Source organism: Neolamprologus multifasciatus, chromosome 11 (genome assembly GCF_963576455.1).
Source record: "Neolamprologus multifasciatus chromosome 11, fNeoMul1.2, whole genome shotgun sequence".
Taxonomy (NCBI): domain Eukaryota; kingdom Metazoa; phylum Chordata; class Actinopteri; order Cichliformes; family Cichlidae; genus Neolamprologus; species Neolamprologus multifasciatus.
In genome coordinates this window covers 23,416,773-23,442,197 of record NC_140449.1, presented here as the reverse complement: position 1 = coordinate 23,442,197, position 25,425 = coordinate 23,416,773, and the positions used below count along the sequence as shown (strand labels likewise).

Sequence of the window (25,425 nt, the reverse complement as noted above, 5' to 3'; positions counted from 1 at the left end):
CGCTCCATTTTTAATAAGGGCTCGGAGCAAGAAAGGAGGAAAAAAAAAAACAAAACAAGAAAGGCGAGAGCAAAGACAGAGACGGACAGAGACACAGAGAAAGAGGGGGGCAGACTCGGGGAGCAGCAAGAGGGAGGAAGATGAGGGAAGAGGAGGAGAGTGGAGTCTGTTGCATTGATTTCTTGGCAGTTTGGCACCGGCCCTTATTCGCCTGGAAAAGCCACAGATGTGTCAGAGCCAGTTAGGCACGCAAGAAGAGAGGGGGGACGCGTACACACCCAACACAGTCACATGCGTGTACGCACACAGCACATGTGCAAACGACGAACACACAAACACTCCCAAATGAAATGCTCGTAAATAGAGAGAAGAGACAGTGTGTTCTCCGAGTGTCTGTGAGTGTGCGTGGATTACAAAAGCACCTGTGTGAAATGAGGGAGTGAGAGCCAGGGATGATGCAAGGGGTTTTGATGCTTTTCTGAGGAAAACCAGGCATTTCTCTCTGAAGGCAGAGTCAAAAATAGATATCATTACACACACCTAGATGGGCAGTAAATTTCTCCTTAATCCCTGGCTTAACTTAGCTCAAAAATGTGTCTGCCCTGCTTAGCTTTCAAAGCACACCTGACTGTGTGCGGGTGCATGCACAGCACAGCGGAACAGCAGGGGAAAGTCGGATGTACATTTTGATCTGAAGGCGGATGAGACATTAGGATCAAAGTCGGGGACTGGGGAGAATCAACTGATCTTAGCTGTGAATCCACGAGCAATCTCCAGACAGACTACCTGATTAGCTAGGCATTTGAGGCCCATATCTAGCAAGAAAAACGGAGGGAATACCAATAACAAACTCCCAAGTCTGGTCTGTGTGTACAGTCGCAAGGAAAAGTTTGGGAGCTTTTCGAATTACCAGAGTTTCTGCATTGACTAGTAGGAAAATGTGGTCATCTATGTAACTATTTTAGATAAACACAGCTTGACTAAACCATGAGATGTACTTTTCATGACTATATATAACACAGTGAGAAATGATTTACTGTGCAAGCTGAAAAACTGAGCATCTTTTGCAGAACGTCTGCAAAAAGCGACTTTGAGTTAGGAATTATAATTAAGGAGATTGAAAGTGTGGGTTACAGAGGTGCTATAAATAATGGCACACAAAGACAAAGTCTGCCCTTCTGAACAAAGATTCGTTGTTTGTTACCTTTGTTCCAATCATACCTTTTAGAGGGCCTCAGAAAAAAGCCTTATGTAGATGTTTGTCCTTTTGTAGATTAAGGACTGTTGCTATTGAACAAGAAAGGTAAGAAGAAGCCACCACTTACAGCAGAAGCTACATAAATCCTTACATTTTCCTCAAATCTGTGTTCATGTTTCCTTTATGAAACTTCTGTGTGGTCCTCAACACTTCAGGAAAGATGTACTGTTACAAAACTTCAGCTTTTTTGGGAAAAAATGCACCCTGTGCCATGTGTGAAGCAGAAAAGGCACTACAGACTTGAATCTTAGTGATGCATGGTGGAGGGAGCATTGTGGTTCAGTGCTGCCTCAGGGCAGCCCTAAAACTGCAGAAAGTGACCCAAAGCACACAAGTAAATCCAAAAACAATAGCAAAAAAAGTTTTGGATGCTCAAGTCAACAAAACTGCCCTTAACACATCTGTGAAGCAGTGCATGACCTGCAGAGGGCAGGTCACTCAAGACAGCCTATAATATTGATGTACTTCTGATGTATTTCTTGTAGCTGCTTACATGATGGGCGCTGTTGCTGTTTAAAAAACAGAAGAAGAAAAAAGGTCTGCAAAAGATGAGCCTCCAAGTTACAAAATTATTCAAGGGATTGTTGCTTTTTCCAGCAAGTTCCGTTCTTTAAGTGTTACTTGGCTCTCATTCAGACTGAATTTCATCGCTAACGAGTGCAAAAATCCAGATTATTTCAAAAGGCTCAAAAATTTCTTCTGGCAACTTTAAAATCACATTAATCAATGTCAAGTTTAGAGAATTGATCATTATTGCAATCATCTTTTACAACTGAAATCAGACGACACTGAAACGCAGTTAATAGACGTTAGCTCTATTAACCCTTTTTAGCCCAAAGCCTTTTAATTTTTCTCATCTCCATTTTCTTTGTACTAGAGTAATTAAAGAGGCATAAAACAATGCGTCCACTGCCCTGATATTACTAAAGCTGTTATTCCTGAACATTATACCTAAATGGCCAGTGTGGTTATATAAGGTATATACTCTCCCCAGTCACTTCACAAGTATACCTTGTGAGTATTAAGGTTTCATCAACCTTCGTCTTCAGACCTGTTTTAATTTTTCGTGGCACAGATTCAACAAGGCGTTGCAAACATTCCTCAGGGATTTTTATCCATACTGACATGGCAGCATCATACGGTTGCTGCAGATTTCTCAGCGGCACATCCATGATCAGATCATTCCACCACATTCCAGACGTGCTCTACTGGACTGAGATCTAGAAACTGTGGAGGTCATTTGAGTACTTGATATAACTTCACCGGTATGCTCAAGAAACCAATTAAGAGGATTTGAATTTTGTGATATAGTGAGTTATCCTGCTGGAAGCAACCATCAGAAGATGAGTACACTGGTCATATACAGGGATGGACATAATCAGGGACAATACTCAGGTAATCTGTGGTCTTTAAATGATGCTCAGTTGGTGCATCGGGGCCCAGAGAGTGCCAAGAAAATATGCTCTGCACCATTACACCACCAGCAGCAGCCTGAACTGCTGATACAAGTTAGACTGAATCTATGCTTTCATGTTTACAATCCTGAATGTGTAGCAGAAAGTCCAGTTCTGATGAATCCATGCGCGCTGTAGCCACAGTTTCCTCTTCTTAGCCGACACTGTAGGCCGGGGTAGTCTTCCACTGCAGTATCCCATCTGCTTCAAGGTTCAGCATGTTGTACATTGAGAGACTTGCAACAAGTGGTTATTTGAGCTACTGTTTTCCTTCGCATCAGCTTGAAGCAGTTTGGCTATTCTCCTCTGACCTTTGGCATCAATAAGGCATTTATGCTGAGAGAATGGCTACACACAGAATATTTTCTATTTTTTGGACTATTCCCTGTAAAGTCAAGAGATGGTTGTGTGGGAAAAGTTTCAAAAATGCTCAGACCCGGTCGTTTGGCACCAGCCATGCTAAATTCAGAATCGCCTTTGTTCCCCATTCTGACGCTCAATTTGAAGTTCAGCTGGTTGACTTGAATGCATCTGACGTGTGATTGGCTGTAATGAACAATAGTTGAGTGTACCAGTGAAAAACAGGTGCATGTCATCGATGAACACAGGAAGTGTTCATCAGTGAATCCTAACTATGAACAGGTAACTAGTTTGTTAAAGTTTAAAATAATAATTTGAATATTTGGTGCTAATAGACTAATAAGGAACCCTCTGAGCTTAGACTAGACTTTAATGTTTTTAACCCTTAAACACCTACTATGTCATATTTGATACAAGTTTTTGAGACCTCTACATAATCAATGTTTTTCTTTCCGACAAACCTAAAAAAAAAATTGTTAAATACATTTTTAATCAATAAACAAAAACATTAAAAACTCAGATGTGCCAAATATGATGCATATATGCAAATTCAGAATGCAAATTAATATTCAATCAATTCAATTTTTAAAATGAATTTTAAAAAACTGTCAGAAGGCTCAATAACCACTCCATTTAAAAAAAAAAAAATCTAAATTTTCTGGCAATTATGTCGTGTTTGAGGCTTTAAAGGGTTAGCCTGTTTCAAAACCAAACCAAACCAAACAAAAACTATTAATTCACTCTATTTTGTTACTGTTTATGTGAGGTAATATATATTTTTTTAAATGTATTGCTGCTATTAGAACCACTATTGTCCTGATTAATGCCTGGCATCGTAAAATGTAATTAAATACTGATGATGCAAATTAAGTTGACCAAACATCTATATTTTCTGATGATAAATATATGACTTGACTGAGTAATTGCTGTTGTGTCATTTTAAAGCGATATCACGGATAATAGCGCAAGTGAAGCAGGGGTCACGGATATATTTGAACTGAGTATTTAAGAGGTTGATGGAGTCACTTATGAACGCTACTGTAGGTTTTTCTCTGCCTCCTGAACCAATAATGAAAAACAACACTTGCAAGGCAAACCTTTCTGCAAGGCACTTCACAACACTTCAGTGATGCCTACATGTCAACAGCTTTCACTCAGCGTGAATAATGTCAGTTCTAATGGAACAGTGGCTTGCCGAACCCCGTTTCCTGTTTTGGTTAAACACACCTATAGGTCGGGTTCCTCTCGCTCCAGGTGACAGGTGTGTCACAGCGGCGTGGCGGGAACCCGGTGATCCCAAATGACAGAATGAATGACCGGTTAGTCAGCTCGCCGTCTGACTCACCGGGCGAGAGAATGAGAGCTCACTCACCGTCACGCTGACTGCATCTTATAAATGTGGCTCTGTTCTCAAAAGATGAAAAGGGTGGATGTGTCACTCTCAGTTTACGCAGAGATACACGCGGAGATGCTCAGACTTACAGAGACACCCCGGCACCCGAGATGTAGATTAGACATGGTATGTTTATTACCCTGTGAGCCACAGAAGAAACCAGCGCCGAGACCTCCCTTCATTCGTCTGTCAGTAAAGACACAATAGGACAGTCACACTTTCTTTGATGCAGCACTCTGGAATGTTAATCACCACAGAAACCCATTATCTTCACATCCTCTCGGTCCCTCCCTCCATTTGTCTTCTTCTTCTTTTTAAAACCTGACAAACTCCATGCTCGTTACTAGAAAGTACCATTGTTTCATTGAGCGCACATGTAGAGGGAGACAGAGACATGAGGCAGAGGAGATAAGAGGAGAGGCAGCAGAGAGGGAAGGCCTGCCTGCCTGACTGCTGACATAAATTGGGGATCGTAAAAAGTGTCGTCCCAGAATTAATCTGCGAAGAATGAATAAAGTGAAGTACCTCAGGGAGAGGTGTGCGCGTACGTGTGTATGTGCATAGGAGCAGGGAGTTATTCTTGAATCTATAATGGAGATAACAATGGAGAGAAGGAAACACGAAAAACACGACTCTTGAAATCATTCATAAAGCTTGACGATCTAGATTCACGAGGATGTTATTCGTCCATTCGCACATATGCAAAGGCACAACAGAGATCTATTCTCAATACGTGGGATTGTTGTGCCTCAGCTGTGACATACTCCTCGCCCGTCTTTCTGCTGCAATGCCTACAGGAAGTGCCACATACATCATGAATTTTATGCATAAGGCTGAATGTCAACACTGATGCATAATTTTTGCAGTAAAATGCTAAATGTCACCAAACACCAGGCTCTGTTTCGACTGATGGCAGGGCTCGTTTTACCAGCGGACGTGCTCGCAGCCACCAGTCGCCACGCCAGCCGTCACACCAGGACTGAAAGGCTACAACTGTACTTTGCGCAGTTGTGGCAGCAGCGGAAGAGCAGGCGACAAGGGAGATTGGGGGACAAGGAGGGTAATGAAAGCAGATTTGAAGGAAAAGGAAGATAGACAGGATTTTTTTTCCTCCACATTTTTACTACTTTTTTTCCTCCACATTTTTACTACTTTTTTTTTTAACAAGCAAATGAAGTGGAAAATGAGGAACAATATCAAACTCTTACACATGATTTAATTTCTTAAAGCATAATTTTACCCTTAAGCAACTTGAAGGCTTTAAAACTTCCTGCCTGACATTTCGTTTATCTTTTCCTTCCTCTGAATTCCAGACACGTGAGGAATATCGAGCTTGGCATGTCTGGAGACTTCTGAATCTCCACTCACATTTGAAATAAACTTCGAAGAGTCAGAACAATGTTTGGCTGCACAACATGAGTTTCGAATGACTGACCCACTGGTGGGCAACAAAGTTCAGCGCATTAAGTATTAAAGGCTCCAGGAGTTGCAGTGCTTTCTAACCAGCGAGATAGTTTTGGGTTTATCTGGCCACATTCTGCAATAACCCTCTTGGGTTTCTTTGGCCATCAACATCTACACCAGATATTAACATTAGAGTTTAATGTTTTGTATTTATAAGCAGTTTCGCTTTGCCCATGCAGCCCACATGCACACCATCAATCTCAGTATGCAAATTATGAAACTGTTTGGTGTACTTGCTGACAAACTTGGCAAGACCCAGGTCGAGGGAAGCATAATTATTTCCTCAATAAACTCTTGTCAGGAAAGATGTTATAGCTAGAGCTGAAATGTGTTTAAAGCAGGGCTAGACGACATGAGTTTGGCATCACTGGACAAAAAACAGAAAAGAAAAAAAAAAATCCATAATAGCATTTGAGTATATTGTAATTAGTCTGAGAGATAACTTTACTCCTACATGTCTAAAAATCTAGGGCTTGATTGGAGACTTTGGCCAGTTAGTTCTTTTGAGATCTAAACAGGTGGATCTTGTTATGAAAAGGGGAGGGAAGGAAAAAATTTTGTCATGCGCACCAAAACAGAGGAGAGAGCTGAACGAGGTGTCTGTACAATTCAAATGAAATCTGTAAACTCTTTGCCTGCAGGACTAAATTACTGGGAGGAGGTGGACTTTGGACACAGCTTGCCTTTCACACCCAGCTGATTCTGATCATCATCTCCAGATGGGGTCTGATATTTTTTTTTTTTTTTTTTGGAAAAAAAAATCACATGGCGGTCTCCATGCATTTCCTTCTTGCGCTGACAGATGCTGAGATATCCAGTTTGTTAATTCTAGGTGTGAATTGTACATGAAAATTGCATTTAGATACTCAGCTATCTTTGAAGATTCATCGCCCTGGTGCTCTGGGAAATACACAGCTATACTGTTTTTATAGGTACTGCATATTTAACAGGCTACACTTTAAAACATGCTCGAATAAAAAGCTATCTGCGTGGCTAGATATCAGAAAGGGTAAGCAAAAAATAAAAAGACACTTGAAAATGATCAGTTGACCCCTCAACAATTTCTAATACATCATTCTTACCTACTTTATACTTATTACAGCCAAAGGCAAAGGAAAATAAACACACACGCACATAATTTGAGGACAGAAGGAAGGAGAGGACACTGAGTAGCCAGTGAAGCAGTTATACAGCTTAAAGTCTTCCTTCAAGGCAGGAGACCACCAGCTGAGCTCCTCAAATGAAAAACTACACTATCAATATGTATGCAGTGAGCTGGCATTGAGTAAAAAAACAACCACATTCACCGGGACAGACGGGAAAAAGGAGGAATGTCACATATGCATAGTCACGTGCACAGCACCAGGTAGTTACAGAGAAATGTGATATTCTTTACTTTTAAAGCACAAAGTCTTTGCTTTTGACCTTTAAGGTTGAAGGGCTGAGTAATAAGAAGAGGGGCAACTCAGCCAGGCCTGCCAGAGAGGCTGCTGAATGAAAGATAAAGACAAAGGGATGGGTGAGAGACGCCGAGACGGGGAAAGTAAGAAAGCAGGAATGTGAAGGCACCGTCATCTCATGTCACTCTCCCCGCCCAGCTAGCCCCAGCTGCTGTTCTCCCTCCTTTTCTTGACCATTGTCACTCATGCTTCCAATCACCCCGAACCACTTGTGCTGCCATCCAATCTCTTCGCTTGCTCTCTCCTTCCTTTTCTTTCCCTCCTTTTCTTCATCCACACAAATGAGTCAGTGAAACAGGTCAAGTGTTACAAAATTTCCCCTACAGCTCAACCTGCCTAATACAAGGCCTGGCTCATTGCACCAAAACAAGTAATACGCTGCCTACTCACTGAGAGGGGGGGGGGTCACACATACACAGAGGGATACCACCAACACACAGCGAATATAGGCTCATGCATATGCAACTATTATCCACATGTACGCCAACTCGCACCACTAACCATCAAATTCATCTTCTATAGCAATATTTACCATTTTCACACTACTGTTTGAGTCAAATTTCCACTGCTTATGATCAACAAAGACTTTCGGAGTCTGCACGGAAAGGAAAGCAACACATGAGACACCAAAAGATGTTTCTTCAAAATAAGAAATCATTACATATCATACGGAGCACTCAGATGACTGCATTTGCAAAAGTATTTTCTTGGCCCAGCTTCGAAGTTTAGTTTTTGTTTTATTTTAAGTTCTTTCTGCTTGCACTGCTTGTTGCTAAACGAAGCAAAATAACAATAATGTCTTGGTGTTTTGCAAAATGCAAATTTCTTACACCTCACAGACCAGCAAGAAACAATCTACAGATAAAACAGAAAAGATTAAAAAAAAAGCGGTTGTGGTTATATGAATAAGACAGCAAATACTGCAGTAAATATGCCACAGAAAACCTTCTAGAAACCATATTTGTGCTGCTGCAGCCTTACTACCTTTGCCACCCATCAACCCTAATGAATAGCAATTGGGAGAAGAAAACCCTGAAGCACTTGAGTAAAAGTAGTATTAACAGAGAGACAGCAAAGTAAGGGGCCTTAAAATAGGACAAATCACTAGAAGAAGAAAAAAACTTAAGTTAACACACACCTACACTTACCCTTTAACTGTGCCAGACACACACCATGACAAACCAGGTGCTTGACGGAGTACGCAACTGTGTTTGCTCTGCAGGCAGGAGTGTGTCATGATACTATAATGCAACAGCTCCATATATCAGGGGACCTATGGAGGATAAACGACCTGCGAGCAGTACCTGGAGAGTGTGTGTGTAATATACAGATAAATAACTGGGAAATGGAAACTATAGGATGATACACAGTCTCCAGAAGAGAGTGTAAACCCAAGTGCTAACACAAGATGATAAGCAGACCAGAAGCACAGAGATTGGACCACAGCAAGCACTTGTTTATAAGAGTTTGCCTGAATCCACCGGGAATGGTTGTCATTTGGGAGGGTAATGACTTAGGAAAACTGAAATGTACTGGAACATAAATTAATCAAAAATGTGAGCCTTGCATTCTTGCACCCTCTGAGTGCTCTGTGCCGTCTATTTTTTGCCATTTATACCCTGTTGTTACCTCACAACAAAAGGAGTTCCAGCTCTTAGACACAGTGAACAGACCGTAATTCTCAGCGGCTGTTTCCATTTGCCGCTCGGGTTAAATCAGAGGTCTGAGGCTGCGATGAACCTGTTATTACTGTCAAGGTGGCAAAGATCATATCCATGTTTATGTGAGCGATAATCGACTTGTGTTTATAAACATTTCACGTACAGCCCCCGAGATGCCAAACGTCAAATTTGAATAACATTTAATTTCCTTCGGAGATAAGACCCTTTGTCCATTCAGGACCATTTTATTCCATCACTGCCCTAAGCTGACAGTTAAACGGACAACGGAGGGCGCAGCGGCGCTGTGCTTCGCATGGCAATGCTGAGCTATTTTCCAAACTCCGATGCTTTCTCCCTCTCGCTTGCTCGCATTAGACATTAAAGTGTACTTTAGCAGTGAGTCAGAGCTGTTACCCATGATGCCTTGGCTGTGGGGTTGAGTGACAAGCCATGTAGTTGAAATCACTGAGGACTCTAGAGTAGAGGACAAGTTAACAAGGGGCCAAAGACATACAGGAGACCCCCTAGCAGGTGCTGTAGTGTGGTCAGAGATCGTCATACTGGCTCACACACATCCCCATACTCATAAGTGAAAAGGCCTTTTCTTTTTATAATGCCAACTCTCAGCTCAACCGCAAGTGATGGGAGATGTGTTGGAAATGAGAAGGGGAAGTGGAGTTTTACACCCCAGTACGAGTTGGACAGCGCTGTGAGAGCGCACACGTGGTAATACTTGTGTGTGTGTATTACTTGGTAATACACACACACACACACACACACACACACACACCTTTATAGTCTGGTGTGGACTAAAAGCGAGGTACGTTTAGTCCACAGCAGACGATGAGGAGATAGGAGTGCAGGAGAAGAGGATGAGGCAGAAGAAGTGATTACAGGAAAAGGAGACGTCTCGATAAGATGACAGACACATGAATGAGGTGTCAGTCTGTAGTTATAAAAGAGGAGCCGACACATGCACACGAGCACACGCTTAGTTTTGTTAAGGTCTGACAGCGCTGTCTTTGGTATGTATTTTACAAAGAAAGCAGAAAAGACTTGAACCCTACAGGGGAATTAGCCAGCGCAGATAACATCACTTTGGACTGCTGATGAAGGCTCACAGTCTAGTCCACTCCATCACTTCACCATACTGTATGTATAAACAGACCTGTATATACACAGCATACAACCCACAAAGCCAACGGAAAAAAGCATAGTAGGGATTTTCACAACATCAACCATTTCTCCCAAGAAACACTCAATGGCGATTATTCTGACTATGAAACACTTCAAGGGGACAAAGCATGAACATGCATTGTCTGTCAGCCCTGAAAAAACATTTACACTAAAACACCCACGCTGAAAAAAAACCCCTACATATATTTGCATGCATGTTCTTCACCACCAGGCAGACCCACATCTGCACAGCAGTTACACATATAAGTGAACAAGAAAGCAAACACACGGCATTTACTGTGGACTTGGTTGTCCCCAGAAGAATATCTCATGTCCCCAAGACCAAATATTTACAGACTTACTTCATTTTTTATCTCCATACTCATCTTGCATTCTGTATGTTTGTATTAGAGTGTGCAAAGACGTGCATGTGCCAGTGCGTGCATGTACTTTGTAGGAGCTGCCTGTTGAGACGGTGAATTAAACAGAAAGTGCATTTGATCTGCAAAACACTCCAGGGCAAATACACACACACACAAAATAAAGACAACCACACAAACACATGGACACACACACACACACAGGCTTGCATACAGCATCAAAATCATTTCCGTCACAGAATCTATTCTTAGGAGCAGCAACAAACCATTCTTTCCCTGATATAAATCTCTCTTATTCATCCCCGCATAGTCATGCGCGCACACACACACACACACACACCGACCAACCGACACGTGCACACTCACTTCGCTCAAAGCTACGCTCCCTGGTGGTCATACCGCATTCACATAATGTTCTTTGTTTTTATTTTCTAGAACAGGATTTGTTCCAGGTAAGTCACAGCATGAAGACCTTTTGGGGCTTATTTAACTCGTGAACATGCATGCACAACACACGCTGGAGCTTTTATCTGTGGTGGTGGCTGTTTGTGCAGGTGTTTTGAGGTCAGCGGCGCTCTCTGAACGTCAAAGCTTCGTATTCCATGTCTCTCTCTCTCTCTCCATTGCGTTCTCAGATAGATGCATCCACACCCCAGCACACACAATCTGAACAGTGAGAAGTTAAATCAACACAGCTGCAACAACTCAGCCCTGATCAGCCTCCACCCTTCATTTGGCCATCTCCACTACATCTTTAATCAAGCTACTCCCCCCTCTCTGTTCTGCCTTTTGCCCTCTTGCTCTCTCGATCCTCCGACTCCATCCTCCTTTCTTCTCTTCTCCCGCTTTACTCAATCTTGCATTAGTCACTGTTAAATTTATATACCTGCTAGCTCTTTGGAGCTTCTGCCAGTGCACAGGTCTTCAGATCTCACTCCTCCACCTCCTATTTGCTCTCCTCACAACATCATGCTCGTTTTGCTCTCCATCCATACTGCCACATCTCACTCCCCCCTCTCCTTGCCCTTCTCTGCCCTCCCAGCGTTTGCGCGTGCATGCTCCACCCTTAGGGAGAATCGTGTGCCCAGCAATGCAGCGCAACTGCCCAAGTTACCTCCAGCTGCGTCAGCACGGGACAGAAAGCGTAAACGCCAGGGGCCTCCGGGGGAAACAGGAGCATTCACCTCCCCCCGTCTGTCTGCCTGGATTTTTATGAGTGTGTGTGTGTACGTATGCATACAGTAGACACACATGTGAACACAACTGCATGACCAGGAGCCAGAAGATCGGATGTTATCATTTACCGCTTGTGGAAGAGGAGCGATATGATTTCCAATTTCCTGTTATTTACAAATGTGGCTCCCTGTGCGCTCTGCTTTCACCTTGCGTGACATGATGATATTCTTTTAGAGGAAATACTACATTTGGGCTTTTAAAGCACCCCCTCTGGTTTGAAAAATTCATTACTACAGCAATGAAGGTTATACCTTGAGACATTTTTCTTTAAGTTGATGGAAAATGCATTTTTACTTCAAACTGCAATTTTCTTGACATTTTAAGTATCAAATAAACGGCTGTTTCTGGTGTGAATAGTGAATAAGTGCTCGCTGCCTGATCCAAAACAAACTCAACTAAAGTAAGATGCCAACAAGATTAGATCCCAATTCTTCCCACATAACAAACATTGCTACCAAAGACACCAGAACCTGTACCACTGAAAAGTACCTAAAGCCAGTTTAGCGTTCACAAACTACAGTGGTCGGGCAAACAAATTAGTCTCTCCACATAGTGACTCCTAAATTATGAACAAGCCCTGAATTTGTCACAAATGGACTCAGACAGTGTGAAATTAAGAACTCCACTTGAGAGATTGTTTTAAAAAATATTGATTCAAATTTCATTGTGATAAAACAAGGGAGCGTGAGAGCAGCCAGTATCAGTAATCTGTGGGTGTGTGTGAAATACTGGAATTCAACAAGTATTACCATGATAGACTGTATATGACTCAGACTTTGTACACACACTCTAAGAGTTTAAGCACTGAATCAATAATTTCACATCGTATCTGGAGATTGTGATGTCAGGACTGAAATATCTCAAAGATTAGTTTGACTGCCTTGACATTTTGCACAGGTATTCATGGCCCCCAAAGGAGAAAAAAGAAGAAGATCCCGCTGACTTTGGTGAACCTCCTGACTTTTCTCTGTGCCAGCACGAGGTTCACATTTGGTTTTGAATTACATGTCCTACCAGCGACTGAAAAGGTTCTCATTAAATTTGGAAATAGAAATGGACTGGCATTTAGATAGAGCTTTTCTAGTCTTACTGACCGCTCAAAACATTTGAGACTACAAGCCACATCTGACCACACTTTATTCTCATGCTTTAAGCACTTTATCTACCTCATGTCCAGGGATGATTTAGACTCACCAGTTAACCTAATGTGCACGTTTTTGTTCTGTGGGAGGAAGCCAGATCAGCCACAGGAAACCCATACAGGCAGAGGAAAAACATGCAAACTCACCACAGAACGGCCTGAGCCAGGGGCTTGAACCAGGACCCTTCTTTCTGTGAGGTAACAGTCGTAACCACTATGGTGGCTGTTGGGTGATAGACAGGAAATGCAAATTTCCAATCAAACTTAACTGCACTTTGCACTAATTAAAAAGAATTATATTATTCTATAGTCACTAGCTAAACCAATCTAGTGCAAATGATTAAATAAATACCAAAGAATGCTAAATAATGGTAATATTATCATCATCATCAGCATTAGCAGCAGCATCTTATCAAGGCTCCTGCCAGTGATTATTTCCATCCATCTTCTTAACCGCTTCTCCCGTTCAGGGTTGTGGGCTTAGCTGGAATCTATCCCAGATGTTATGGAGGAGATAGGATGAAACTTGGACAATTTGCCAGGTTATCACAGAGCTAAAACCTACTGATTTTACCATTTACAATCACTACTTAACCTACTGTAGTATGCAGGACTGTAGGAGGAAGCTGGAGTACCTGGAGAAGGCCCCTGCCAGCTGGAGGGAATTGAACCTAGAACCTTCTTGCTGTGAGGCGACAGTGCTAAACACTACGTTGGCTGTTAGAAGATATAATGGATGAATGACTTGTACCAAATCTATAAAATAGTGGGAACTGAGAAGCAGAGAATCAGCCACCATTGGTTTCCACATCTCCAGTGAAGCTGGATTTAACACGCATGTTGGTCTTGACTTGCTTTTCTCACATGTATTAAAGATTTTATTCAGCAGGTGGCCACTGAAGATTAGCATTATGAATTCAGTACCTGGTCAAATGAGACCACAGCCTCCGCTTCTCTTCCTGAGTTATGCCGCTGAATAATGGTGAGAAAAACATGGAAGCTGACCTTTGGAGACAAAATATCATCACTTCATCCTATTAAATTCTTTGAAAACTTGTCACAATTAGCATGCAAATATCTTCATTTAGAAAATTTGTTTTGTAAGGCCATGCTGACCTTTGACCACAAAAACTTTCATCAGTTCATTTTTGCGTCCGAGTAAATGTTTGTGGCAAATTTGTAAAAGAAAAAAATTCCCCTAAGCTGTTTGAGAGATATCATGTTTACAACAATAGATGGATGTACAGACAGAGAGACGACCTGAAAGCATAATCCATCCTGTCACAGCTATTACTGGTGTGGAAGCACAAGAACCCAATCACAACATAGCCTGAGGTGAAGTCTTTGACTTTCCCGTTTTGTCAGAAACCCAAAACATATTCAACGTGCTTTTACATCAGACAAAGATAAGCAGCAAATCCCCACAAAGCTGCAGTGTTTGCTTGATAAATAACTGATAATTTTCTGTCAATCAAAAAATCATTAGAGCTCTACTGTACTCATTAACTTTAAGCTCAAAGCGCTGCTTTGCAGAGAACATATAACTGTAGACTCTGTGCTCTTATTGTACAGTAGGAACACACAGGGAAAGAAAGCATGTGGACATTTAACAAACTTCAGAAAAAGTAATCCAAACCCAGAGACATTATCGCACTTGTCATCTCTGCCAGAGTTGTACTGCTGCCATCTTCATGTCTTGCTTTCCTCAGGGGATTTCCCTCCAACAATCTGGTCTTCAGCAAAGAAACGCATGCTTGGACTGGGTTCAGATGACTGACTTGGCCACTGAAGTACATTCCACGATTTCAACATACAAACTCATTATTTAGATTCATATTTTGGATAATTGTCCTAAAACTGGAGGGCTGTGAGGAGTAAAAGATAGGAGTCAAAACCAGAATGCAGAACCCAAATATTTAGAAAAATCACTCTCAGCTATGAAATGAGCCAGTTAAAGATCTAGTGTTTGCTAGAAACCCTCGACTAACTACACACACACACACACACACACACACACACACACACACACACACACACACACACACACACACACAGCTGGAGGTCTGCTGATTCAACACAGGCAACAAAGATAAAAAAAAAAAAAAAACAGTCACTTTAAAGCTCATAGAAACACAGACCTACTTTCATAATTGAGGTTAGAGGCAGACTTGCTTTAATCCCTGCGAAGGCCCAGGTCACCACATCCATCACTCATACATCGATGCAGCAGGCTTGGCCATTCATCACTCACTCTGGGATTTATTAGTCAAGTCTGGAGCTTGAGGGTGAGAGGCTAAGTGATGAGCATTGTATTAGCTGTTATCAGCACAGAGAGAGAGACCAAAGTTGGTCTGTTTGCTTATCCACACACACACACACACACACACACACAGATGATCGGAGTGTTTAATCAGAGCTGTGGCTGCCAGAGCTGGAAGTTAAATATACAGCCATGCACAAACATTCATGTGTCAAACAGTACACACCAAAAAAGGAAGAAGAAAAAAATCTGATAACACTTAAACACTTTCACACACACACAAACATCCTGTGGAAACCCAATCTGTCTGAAACCAGCATAGCACTCAGTGGGCGCCTAACCACCAGAACAGACTTGTTTAGCACGCTGGATGACCAAAGAACACACTTTTTAATACAAACGCACACCCACAATCAACTTGTTGGGAACGGTGCCACTACCAGCCAGCCGAGTTGCCCGGGGGGCACCGCACCATGTCTCATTGTTGAAAGCTAAGGTTGAACGCAGTGGTAGTGCCTGGCGTAGAGCTGTCACTTTGACTCCTGATCCAGGTTATTTGCTCTGAGCGCTAATAGGCCAGGTTCTGCGTTATGGGGTCACTTCAGTCACATGATGGGCATACTTTTTTTTTTTTCCTTCATGTGTCACAGCGAGACAAAAACGCATGCACCACACAGGCTTTTATTACTAGCTGTGGCTTAAAAGCCTTGCTGCTGCGTACAGTGTTTTACATTCAGCTAGAAAACCAAAGGAGTCAAAGTGTGTAAGTGTGTGTAAGTGTGTATGTGTGTGTGAGAGAGAGAGAGAGATAGTGAGCGAGTCTGTCTGTGTAAGTGCTCTCTATCTTGCCAGCCTCAAATCCAAAGCAATTAGAGAGGCCAGATGGTGGGCTGGACTCACAGTAAATAGCTGTGCATTGACAGAAGAAGCCTGCAACAAAAATGAACTGTGACAAGGAGCCAGGATGACACACAGATACATGACGGCATCAAAGCACCAGGCAAACACCGAGAACTCGCTGCCATCACTGCCATACACCAACTGTCACCATCACGGGCACGTTACAGAGCAGAATTTGCTTGTGTCAGTTTTTGTTTTGTGGGGAAACAGCAGCGCTTTTTAATGTCCAAACTAAATGAGGCAGGTGCATATGCATGCATCAACACACGCACACAGCATATTTAAGCATAAACCTACACACAGTTAAACTTCTGCATGCCCTCTTGTTGAAATTTGACCAAACCTGTTTGGTTTAGGCAGAGCTCAAACAATGCAGCCTTTGAGAGGCGCTCCATTCACCAAGTTTCAGCTTGGCCTGCACATTCCCCAACTGAAAACACAAGCTGCCTCCCTCCAGGAAAACCACTGAAGCTACATGCCCACATTCCTGCTCTCTACCCTTTTCTCTACGCTTGGACAGCTTTTACTTGAGAACTGTTGAAACTCTGCAGAATATAATAGTATTCCTGCACTCTGAAATAGGAATGCATCAGTGCTTTCATTATCTCCAGGCACAGGTGAAACACCTAATAGAAAAATGTGCCCTTTAAACAACTACAGCATCTGCTACCTAGCCATTACTAAGGCAGCAAGTTTACTTCTGCCAGCCAAGTCACATATACAAAACAGAACGGGAGGAGGTGGAGCTCAGGACAATTATAAACCACGAAATGGCATCTCCTGTTCCTGCGCTCATTTTCCCATAAGCCTGTTATCACACTTCTGTTGACACACACTCACAGATTTATCAAAAGTGAAACGAGACAAGCAGCCAGACCAGGAAATGAGAGTGTGGGGAAGGGAAGGGGGGGAGAAAAAGCAGGGGTGTGTCTGAGATCTGAAGGATGGGTGACAAGAGACCGAGAAGCTACTTCATATCCTGATCAATTAATCTATAAATTTAATCAGTGTGAATCAATGACTGGCGTTTCTATTCAATCTGGGTGCTCAGTCATCCAGCTAACCTCAAGTGTTAAAGAGACATGAAGGTAAGAAAGAGGAGACACATACCACACACAGCAACACCGGAACATTTCAAAAATCAAGAAATCTTTAATAGTAACTGAATACGGAAAAATAATCTAGAAAGACATGACAAAAATGGCAATACCAACTCTAATCTGTATTTTTTCTTCTTTTTAAGACCAAAATAAAACTCAAATTAAAAAATAAAAAATACAAAAAAAAGAAAAGAAAGAACAACTTTACACAAAGCAGTCAATAATAAAAAGCACATTTTGGGTAAGACTGTTTTGTTGTGTGTTTGTATACAGTTTCACTTGTATAGAAGAAGCACATTTGCCAGTTTTGGCAGCAATCACAGCGCAGCAGTCAAGAATAAAGCACTCATAAAACATAAATTATAAAGCACTGCAAAAATAACAGAAGAGAGGAGAAGCGGTAAACAGGAGAAAATAAATCCTTCATGCGTGCTGTCACTGAGTAATACACAAACGTGACACCATAAATGAGTAATTCTTTTTTCTGCTACATATTTATATATTTATACTATGTACACCGGAAGCGTCTCTTTTTTTTTTTCTTTTTTTTTTCTTCATTTTTTACTTAATGCATGTGAGATGGGAGATGTTAAGGCTTTGATTACTCATCAGATGTTTGGAGCCAAAGAAATGATAAGAGCATATTGCTCTCAGGAAAAAGAGAAAAAAAAAAAGGAAAAAAAATATCGGATATTCTGACTATCTAACCTTGTGCAAGACCTGGACCAGGTTTGCAGATTTCTCTTAAAAGCATTTTGTCTGACAAGCCTTACTTGGGCACCGAGGTGGGTGGCAATGGGATATGCTTGTGTGTGTGTCTGTGGAGGCGGTCGCAGTAGCAGAGGTGGCTGAAGTAAAAGACAACATTTTGGAGTCAAGTTATTATTTAAAAAAAAAAATAAAAAAAAATGCAACTCTTCTAAAAGCATTCAAAGGGCTCTGGGAGGGGGAGGAGGTCAGCGCAGTGGCATTTTTATGAAAGCGATATTTCCCTCTGCAGAACAAGACCAGAACGGACAATCGCTTTCCTAAAAAGCCTGTCTCTGTGACAGTGGGTGAAAGGTGTGCGTCTCCCCCGAATGTGTAGTTGTTTATGTTCTACACAGTCACTGATTCGGGAACAGGCTGGACACTTTGGGGGGCAGAAAGCACTGGAGCAGGGGGGACACATCACGGTACAGCTCTTTCCACACTAACAGAACTCTGTATGTGTCCTGACAGAGCCGCTGTGGAAGAGGCAGAGTAAGACGAAGTGTGTTCGTGTGTGTGTGTGTGTGTGTGTGTGTGTGTGTGTGTGTGTGTGTGCAGCTACGCGAACACATTTGTGTGGGCTTGTGTCAGGAGATGGCAGAGTTGTCAGGTAGAAGGTGTCTTCTGCACAGTTTGGCTGTGGGAGTGAGCATAATGAGACTGACTGAGGGGTGTTTGTGTGTGGGCGATGCATCTCAGCACTCTGCGAATGTATACGTACAGTATGTGTGTGTGTGTGTGTGTGTGTGTGTGCCGAGTGAATGCGTCTTCTCGAAATGCACAATAATATCTTCGGTTTGCCAGTTTTCCATGGTGACAAAGGGTGGCTACTCAAGTTACAGTCCAATGGCAGCGAGAGATGTCCTAAAGCCGCCGAACACACTGGCGCACAGCTATGCACACACACACCGAGCGCTGACTCAACAGACCGTTGCTTGTGTCGTTACGGTCTACCTGATGAATTGAGTATTGTGTGTAATTTTTTGCATTGTGCAGAGTTTCTGTCAAGGAGAAGGTGAAGCCAGTTGTCTGCCAAGAAATGTGTGCCTTGGATAAAAAAAAATAAATAAATAAAAAAAATTCAAGCATATGCATCTCCCCCAAATCAAATTGGCCCTTGGATAAATTAAACTCAGTCAGGTTCAGTATGTTATAAACACCCAAACTACTGAGGTATGCGTTAGGTTAAAAATTACATTCTGAATGCCTTCTGAGGTTTAGCCGACCCACAAACGCTTTCCTCTTTACTTCCATAACATCGGAAACACTGGCTCCATCGATCTGATATTTACATTTTCATAAATATCCACATTTTCACAAGAAAAATAAAGATGCTTACGTATATAGTACACAGATAGCTCACACCAAAATGTACATACAACAGTTTTGTCCCTTTGTCAGTATTCTTTTTTTTTGACCCCCCCTTCCAAAAAAAAACAAAAACAAAACAAAACAAAAAAAACAGGTGTTGCACTCATATTTCTTTGTATTGGTGACACATACAAGTGTAAAAATAATACATTTTCATATTGAGTGTGACAAATCAGCTGCGTTCGGCAAATTTACTGTACCCCAGGTTGGCAGGAGTTGCATTTAAGTATAAGCTAAGGCCATTAGACGATAATCCTATTGAACACACTGGCTTACAATATGCTAGACAGTGCTCAAACACGAAGCGCCGTCTCCATTTTTGTCATCTGTCTCTCTCTCTCGCCACCTCTCTGAAGGTTAACAGCCATCACAAAGGCAAACAAGGTCTGCCTCGCCCTGTACAGATACTGGGTGAGTGCTTCTCTCTCACATCTGTAGTTCAAGGTTAAAAAACAGCCACGATAAGAAACGCAAGCACAGTCATCTTTGCCCTTAGGAATGGGTCACCCTGCATTTGCCCTTATGACCTGCAGCAGAAGCCAACCCATTTCTTAGAAGGTCCTTTACAGGAGGTTAGGTACAGTCATCAAGACCCCATTCATTGGATTCCCAGTGGGTCCAAGGAGAGCTGATTAGGAAGGGCAGGGAACGCAATGATTAGAGGAGCTTCGGTTCTCTCTACGATTGTCCATCACAGTCGCCCAGTGGCTATGCAGATATGGTGACGCATGCAAATGTACACACACTGAGCCTCAAAGACAGCGGTGTACAATAGCCATGGAGTAATATTTGCCCGAGCGGGCCTCCGGTGGCTCGTTAAAAGGATAAATTAACAGTCAGGAGACAATCAGCCCTGAACCTGCATCATAAAAAGGGCCATTTCGCCACATGTTGCCTGTTAGTCAATATGACTCCCATAGCTTTGCTGCGGATGCAACCTTTTATGTCTCCCGATCAATTCACTACATTTAACAACACTGGCTAATGGAAAGGAATATATGATCTCATTGAAAATCTGTCTAACCTAATGCCATTGCACTCTGGAGGTGGGGCTCTTGTTACATCTCACCATTTACTAAAGCGGGAGAGGCAGCTGGGGTGTCTGTGCAGTGGAGTGAACATGGCCACTCCAGGTGGATTAGTCACTCCTGGCATGTCAGGGCACACCGGGCTGGAGTAGAGTAAGTGGGGTGTCTGACACATCAGGAGCGGTAAAATACTACTTTGCTCTCGGTAGCCCTGACCTCAACACCGCCCTGGATAAATCATAAACTCCCCGTAAACACTGGAGAGAAAGGGAGAGAAGGATGAGGAGAGAGAGGAGGAGAGACGGAGGCATGATGGAGAGATGGAGGTGGGAGGGAGAGAGGAATTGCCACGTCATAAACGATAAGTGGTGGCAATCTGTTGGTCCCGGCTAAGCGAGCGACTTCACGGCTCATTACCAATCAAGCTCCTCCTGTCAGGAGCGGTCTGAGTAGACGGGGATGAGGAGGAAGAGAAAAGAAGAGACGTGCTCCTTTCTAGTCCTCCTGCCTCCCGAATCCCTCTCCCCATCCTTTGACCCTGTCAGATCAGCTACACCTCATTCCCTCATCTCTTGTTTACCGTCTCTTACCTCCAGGCACAGTGCAAAAGTTTGCTCGTGAACACCTTGTTAGGAACTTGATTCAAACTCTCAGCAAACTTACTTTGTTAAAACCTAACTGCTAGACCTCATGTTCTTTAAATTTTTTGCTAAGTTCAAATTGAGAGTGTCTACTGCCTGTGATAGTTGGCAGAGTTGTTTTGAGAAGAAGGCAGAGAGAGCAGAGCGAAGTCACCAGCAGACATAAGCAAATACATTTTTACTGTCTCGAAATTACCTGATGGTTACTGTCTATACTTTCAAACTGACTCATACTGCTGTCCTCCACTTCCCACCAGGTGTCACAGCTCAACACGTTGGCAAAACAAAAAGTTTCCCACAGAAGTAAAGAGATTTGCAGGCATCAGGTAACTGCTTGACAACTTATTCCACGGCTACTGTTTTAGTAAAGATAACAGCGAATATGCAAGTGAGATGCCTCCTCTAAGCTTGTAATCACATTTCCATGAACCTACTCCCACATTACATTGTTTCTCTTTAGCCTGTCTGTCAGTCAATAGGCAAGGTCCCAGTGATAGCGAGAGCACGAGCAGAAGCGATGGGAGGCATGTTGTTCTTTTCTCCGTTTGATTTCTAGTTCTTAGAGACCACATAACAACAACAACAACAATCCTTTTACAACATCCCACCACACCCTCTTTTTCATTCTGTCCACTGTGATTAATGATAGACTATATTTAAAATTGATTTTTTTTGTTTTTCAAAAATAAAAGTGGTATGATTTTCTTTTCACCATCAAACAGGGACAAGACCCCACCGCCACAAAATCCTCAGGAGGAATTCTCCAGCTCGCCTTTTTGCCTCCTCCCCTTCCTCCAATTCCTCCTCCTCTATACGTAAACTGCAGTCCGTGAGATGACCGAGCCATCACGCTGGGACTCCATGTCATCATCGTATTCTCCAATCATCTCCTGATCGCGCATTGTGCGAGGCAAATGGATGGGGCCACCAGGATTGTAATGATCATAGTTCTCTGCTTCGTCAAGCTCATCAAACTTCCTCTTCTCCGCGTCGTCCAACTCGTTGCTTAGCAGGATGTCTTGGGCAGTGGGTGTGGTGCTAACAACTTCAGGGTGGCCTCCCATGGTAATCAGCTGGTGGTTGTTTTTCTCTCCAAGGGCCTGAATGGGGGAGCTCTCGCTGTAAACGTAGATGGGGCCGTTGTTGTTGCCGCCACCGTTTCCCGCACCTCCATTTGTGCCGTTCTTGCTCGCTTTCTTGCCGCCCCCGAATATGCGCGTCTTCATGTCACTGCCGCCATTGGCGCGGTAACCCTGCTGCTGCCTGCGCCTACGGGTGACGAGCACGGCGATGAGAGCGGCAACCAAAAGGAGGGCCAGCAGGGAGCCAATCACAGCTCCCGCCACCACGCCAGCATTGGATGGGTTCTTTGGGGGCTCTGTAGGAGGGAGGCAGGGAGGGAGAAAAACAGGGAAGAAAAAGGATATGGTTGAGAAAGGGTAGAAAGAAAAAAAAGAAGGTTCGACCAGTGGAGAGGAAGACAAAAAAAAATAAAGACAGCCAAAAAAAAGTTTTGTTTTTTTTAAAAAAAGAGCAAGATGGCAAGAAAAAGGTTGGATGATGTCAGTGGTGCTGGTCTGAAATGTATGCAGTCAAGTGTGTAAGAGTGCTGAGGTGTCAGTACAGTCAAGTGTGTGTGCGTGTGTGTGTGTGTGTGTGCGCCGAGCATCCTTCTACTTTGACATTTCCTCCTCTCCCTCAGAGCTGCTCCTGTCCCCATTCCCACAGCTACGTCACCACAACGTCTCAACCACCCTCCCCCCTGTGTTGCCCTTCAATAGCCAGGGTCTGTCCACAGACCACCATCAAAAGGCAAGGCAGGGGGTTAAAAAAATGTGCAAAACACACACACACAAACACTTTTATTAAAGAGCATGGATCAGTGTGTGCAGAGCAGAACAGGTGGAGGCCGTGCAGAGGAGGGTAATGATGAATGGAGGAAGGAAGGGTGGAAATTAGATGAGGAGGAGGAGGAGAAGGTGGTGGAGGAGGAGAAGGTGGTGCTGGAGGAGGAGGCGGCGGCGGACTGAGTGAGTGACAAAGCGACACAGCGGAATGACAAGTCTTCCCGGAAGCCGTGTATGAGGAGCGCGGGCACAGACTGCTGCCCCTCTCCACTTCTGTACGCCACAGGCACTGGTTGAGTGCGCATCAGTCTTATATGTGGGTCCATTTTTCCTCCGGCATTACACATACACAAGAAAAATAAGCCACTTTAGTTCATTTTAATATTGACAAAGGCTTTGTTAGAGTGCAAACTAGCTCAGGAGGCTATGACTGAAACTAGGGCTCTGCAATCAAACACACAGCATCCCTGTTTGTGCGTCTTTGTACAAAAAACTCCAGGGATAAGCAGTGCTGTCTAAATCAGGGTTGTAAAGAGGTCCCATGTGACTTGTCAGTACTCTTTTTCTGAACTTGTACTTTCTCCTCCCCTGATATTCCCCTTCAGTAACACTAGTGCTGTATTTTAAAGCAGGTATTTCAACGGCAACAAATTCAATTGCTTCTGCATGAAAGTCAGCTAACAGTTCAGACTGGGGCTGTGTATTAGATGAAATGCTTCCATTTGTCGTGTCAATAAAAATGCACGAGTCAGTGCCGATATCAAAGATATTCTAATGTTCCAGTTCAGACTTCAGACAGTTATAAATAAACGTGACTAAATGAAAACATTAAATTCAGGAAATTCTAAAATCTTTTAGCTGATTGTGTCACGGGCACAGACTAGCCTAGACAAGTAACATTATTAACACAAGCAGGATGTTGCTGCTTTGTACGGGCTTCGGTGGTCATGAGTTCAGGGCTCTAAGTGCTTTCAGGGACTCTGACAACTCCCCACAAACACAACCTGTGACCGTTTTCCCCATGTGCTGCAGTGTCATCTCTGACTCAGTGGGCAGCGAGAAAACCAGAATAATGTTTGCATTCGCTGTACGCCAAAGCACTTTGGATAGAAGTGTTCTACAAACGTTAAAGGGAATATGCCGACAACATAACGAGTGGTATAACAGACAGGAATAACGAATTAGAAAGACAGCTTAGACTTTATTCCGTAAGCTGTTCCTGCAGCATGCCTTCTTGGAAGATATAAAAGTAAGCCTGCTTGAAGTAGGAACGGAAAATGATGTCTTAATATACATTATTCCTACTTTTACGGGGTTCAAAGCATTCACGTTCATGTCTCAGATTTTTTATTTATTGTACTCATTACTTCGTGATGCCTCAGAATGAAATTAAAGGCTTTCATGTTGCTCTTTCTACAACAATGCACTTTGTTGAAACATGATGTAATGGAATATAGGCTGTTTGTTATCTGTCACTCCAAAGTGCTACCGCTCCACTCAGGTTTGAGCGCATTAACTACAGAATAAAACCAAATAAATTGTGGTGAGAAAATGTATTTTTAATTTCAGACAAAGTGATCAAGAGCCCTCGGTTAAGCCGAACATCCTCTCTTGCTGCTCTTGCTTTCCTTTCCACACACTGCACTTTCACCAGCCGCGGCAGAGGATTAACCGGTAGACGCTGCCGTTGAAATCCCTGCCTAAATTCGAAAGTAGCAAATCAGCTCGATTCTTATTGTCGGTTCCATTTGAAATCCAACAGAAGCCGGCCTCTCTTGTTAACTGTACAGAGAGCTGACAGTATTACTCGTGTAACACTGATTCGTGTCAAAAGAGAGAATGGTAGTCTACTGCTGTCTACACCTGTGCTTCACTCTTTTCTTCCTCTCCTCAGTTCTGCTACCATTTTCTCCATCTCTGTCTCTACTTCACTAGCTGTCTCCTGCACACACTCCTTCAGCCCTCCAAATCCATTTTCCCTGTCCAATTTGCGTTTGTATTTCTGTCATGTGTTACTTCTCTGTGCTCTCCTCCTCTGTGTTTCACTTTCAACACATGCCTAGGGAAAGAATTAATAATGCGGGTACATTCTTCTTTCCTTTCGTACATCTTCTCACACTACTTTCCCCTTGCACACTGATTCTCTCTTCCCCCCCCCCCCCAAGCTGTGCTAAACATTCCCCTTCACACACACATGAGAGTGAGAGCTAGCCCTCGGTGTCCACTTGTAACAGGAACACAAGAAATGCATTATCACCTCCGACTCTGTGGAGATCCACCACATGCTACGTGGTGAAAATCTCAGTGCCAAGTTTGGGCCCGATGCTGCCACACACTGCTGTCACATCAAAGGGAATTACGCTGAAAATCAAATGCAAATTCTCTCTGAATTCTACTCATCTAATTATATTTAATGCGCAACTCAAGTCAGTTCTTAAGAGTATTTTTTTTTCCAAAGTCTGCGCTGGTAAATCCTTTTGTGGATAATACATCATGTTTTATTCTACCCTTCTGGAGACAACATTTAAAAGATTCACCAAAAGAG

The 25,425-nt window shown here is 43.0% G+C and overlaps 1 protein-coding gene across 6 annotated transcripts in view; it reads right to left on the bottom strand.

Moving 5' to 3' along the window:
• Nucleotides 1–25,425, bottom strand: part of LOC146508513 (nectin-2) — an 86,344-nt gene that overhangs the window by 17,052 nt on the left and 43,867 nt on the right. For 2 of the 6 annotated variants that reach the window (XM_085177686.1, XM_085177682.1), the window contains exons 7-8: nt 15,003–22,411; nt 9,668–14,970 (exon numbers count right to left, since the gene is read on the bottom strand). The exons of 1 other annotated variant lie outside the window; for it this stretch is intronic. In XM_085177686.1, coding sequence (XP_085033812.1) covers nt 21,843–22,411 — 569 coding nt within the window. In that variant the 3' untranslated portion in view covers nt 9,668–14,970; nt 15,003–21,842. Of the gene's footprint in view, nt 1–9,667; nt 14,971–15,002; nt 22,412–25,425 lie in introns of those variants that run through there. 3 more of the 6 variants (XM_085177683.1, XM_085177684.1, XM_085177685.1) reach the window with 3 other exon arrangements.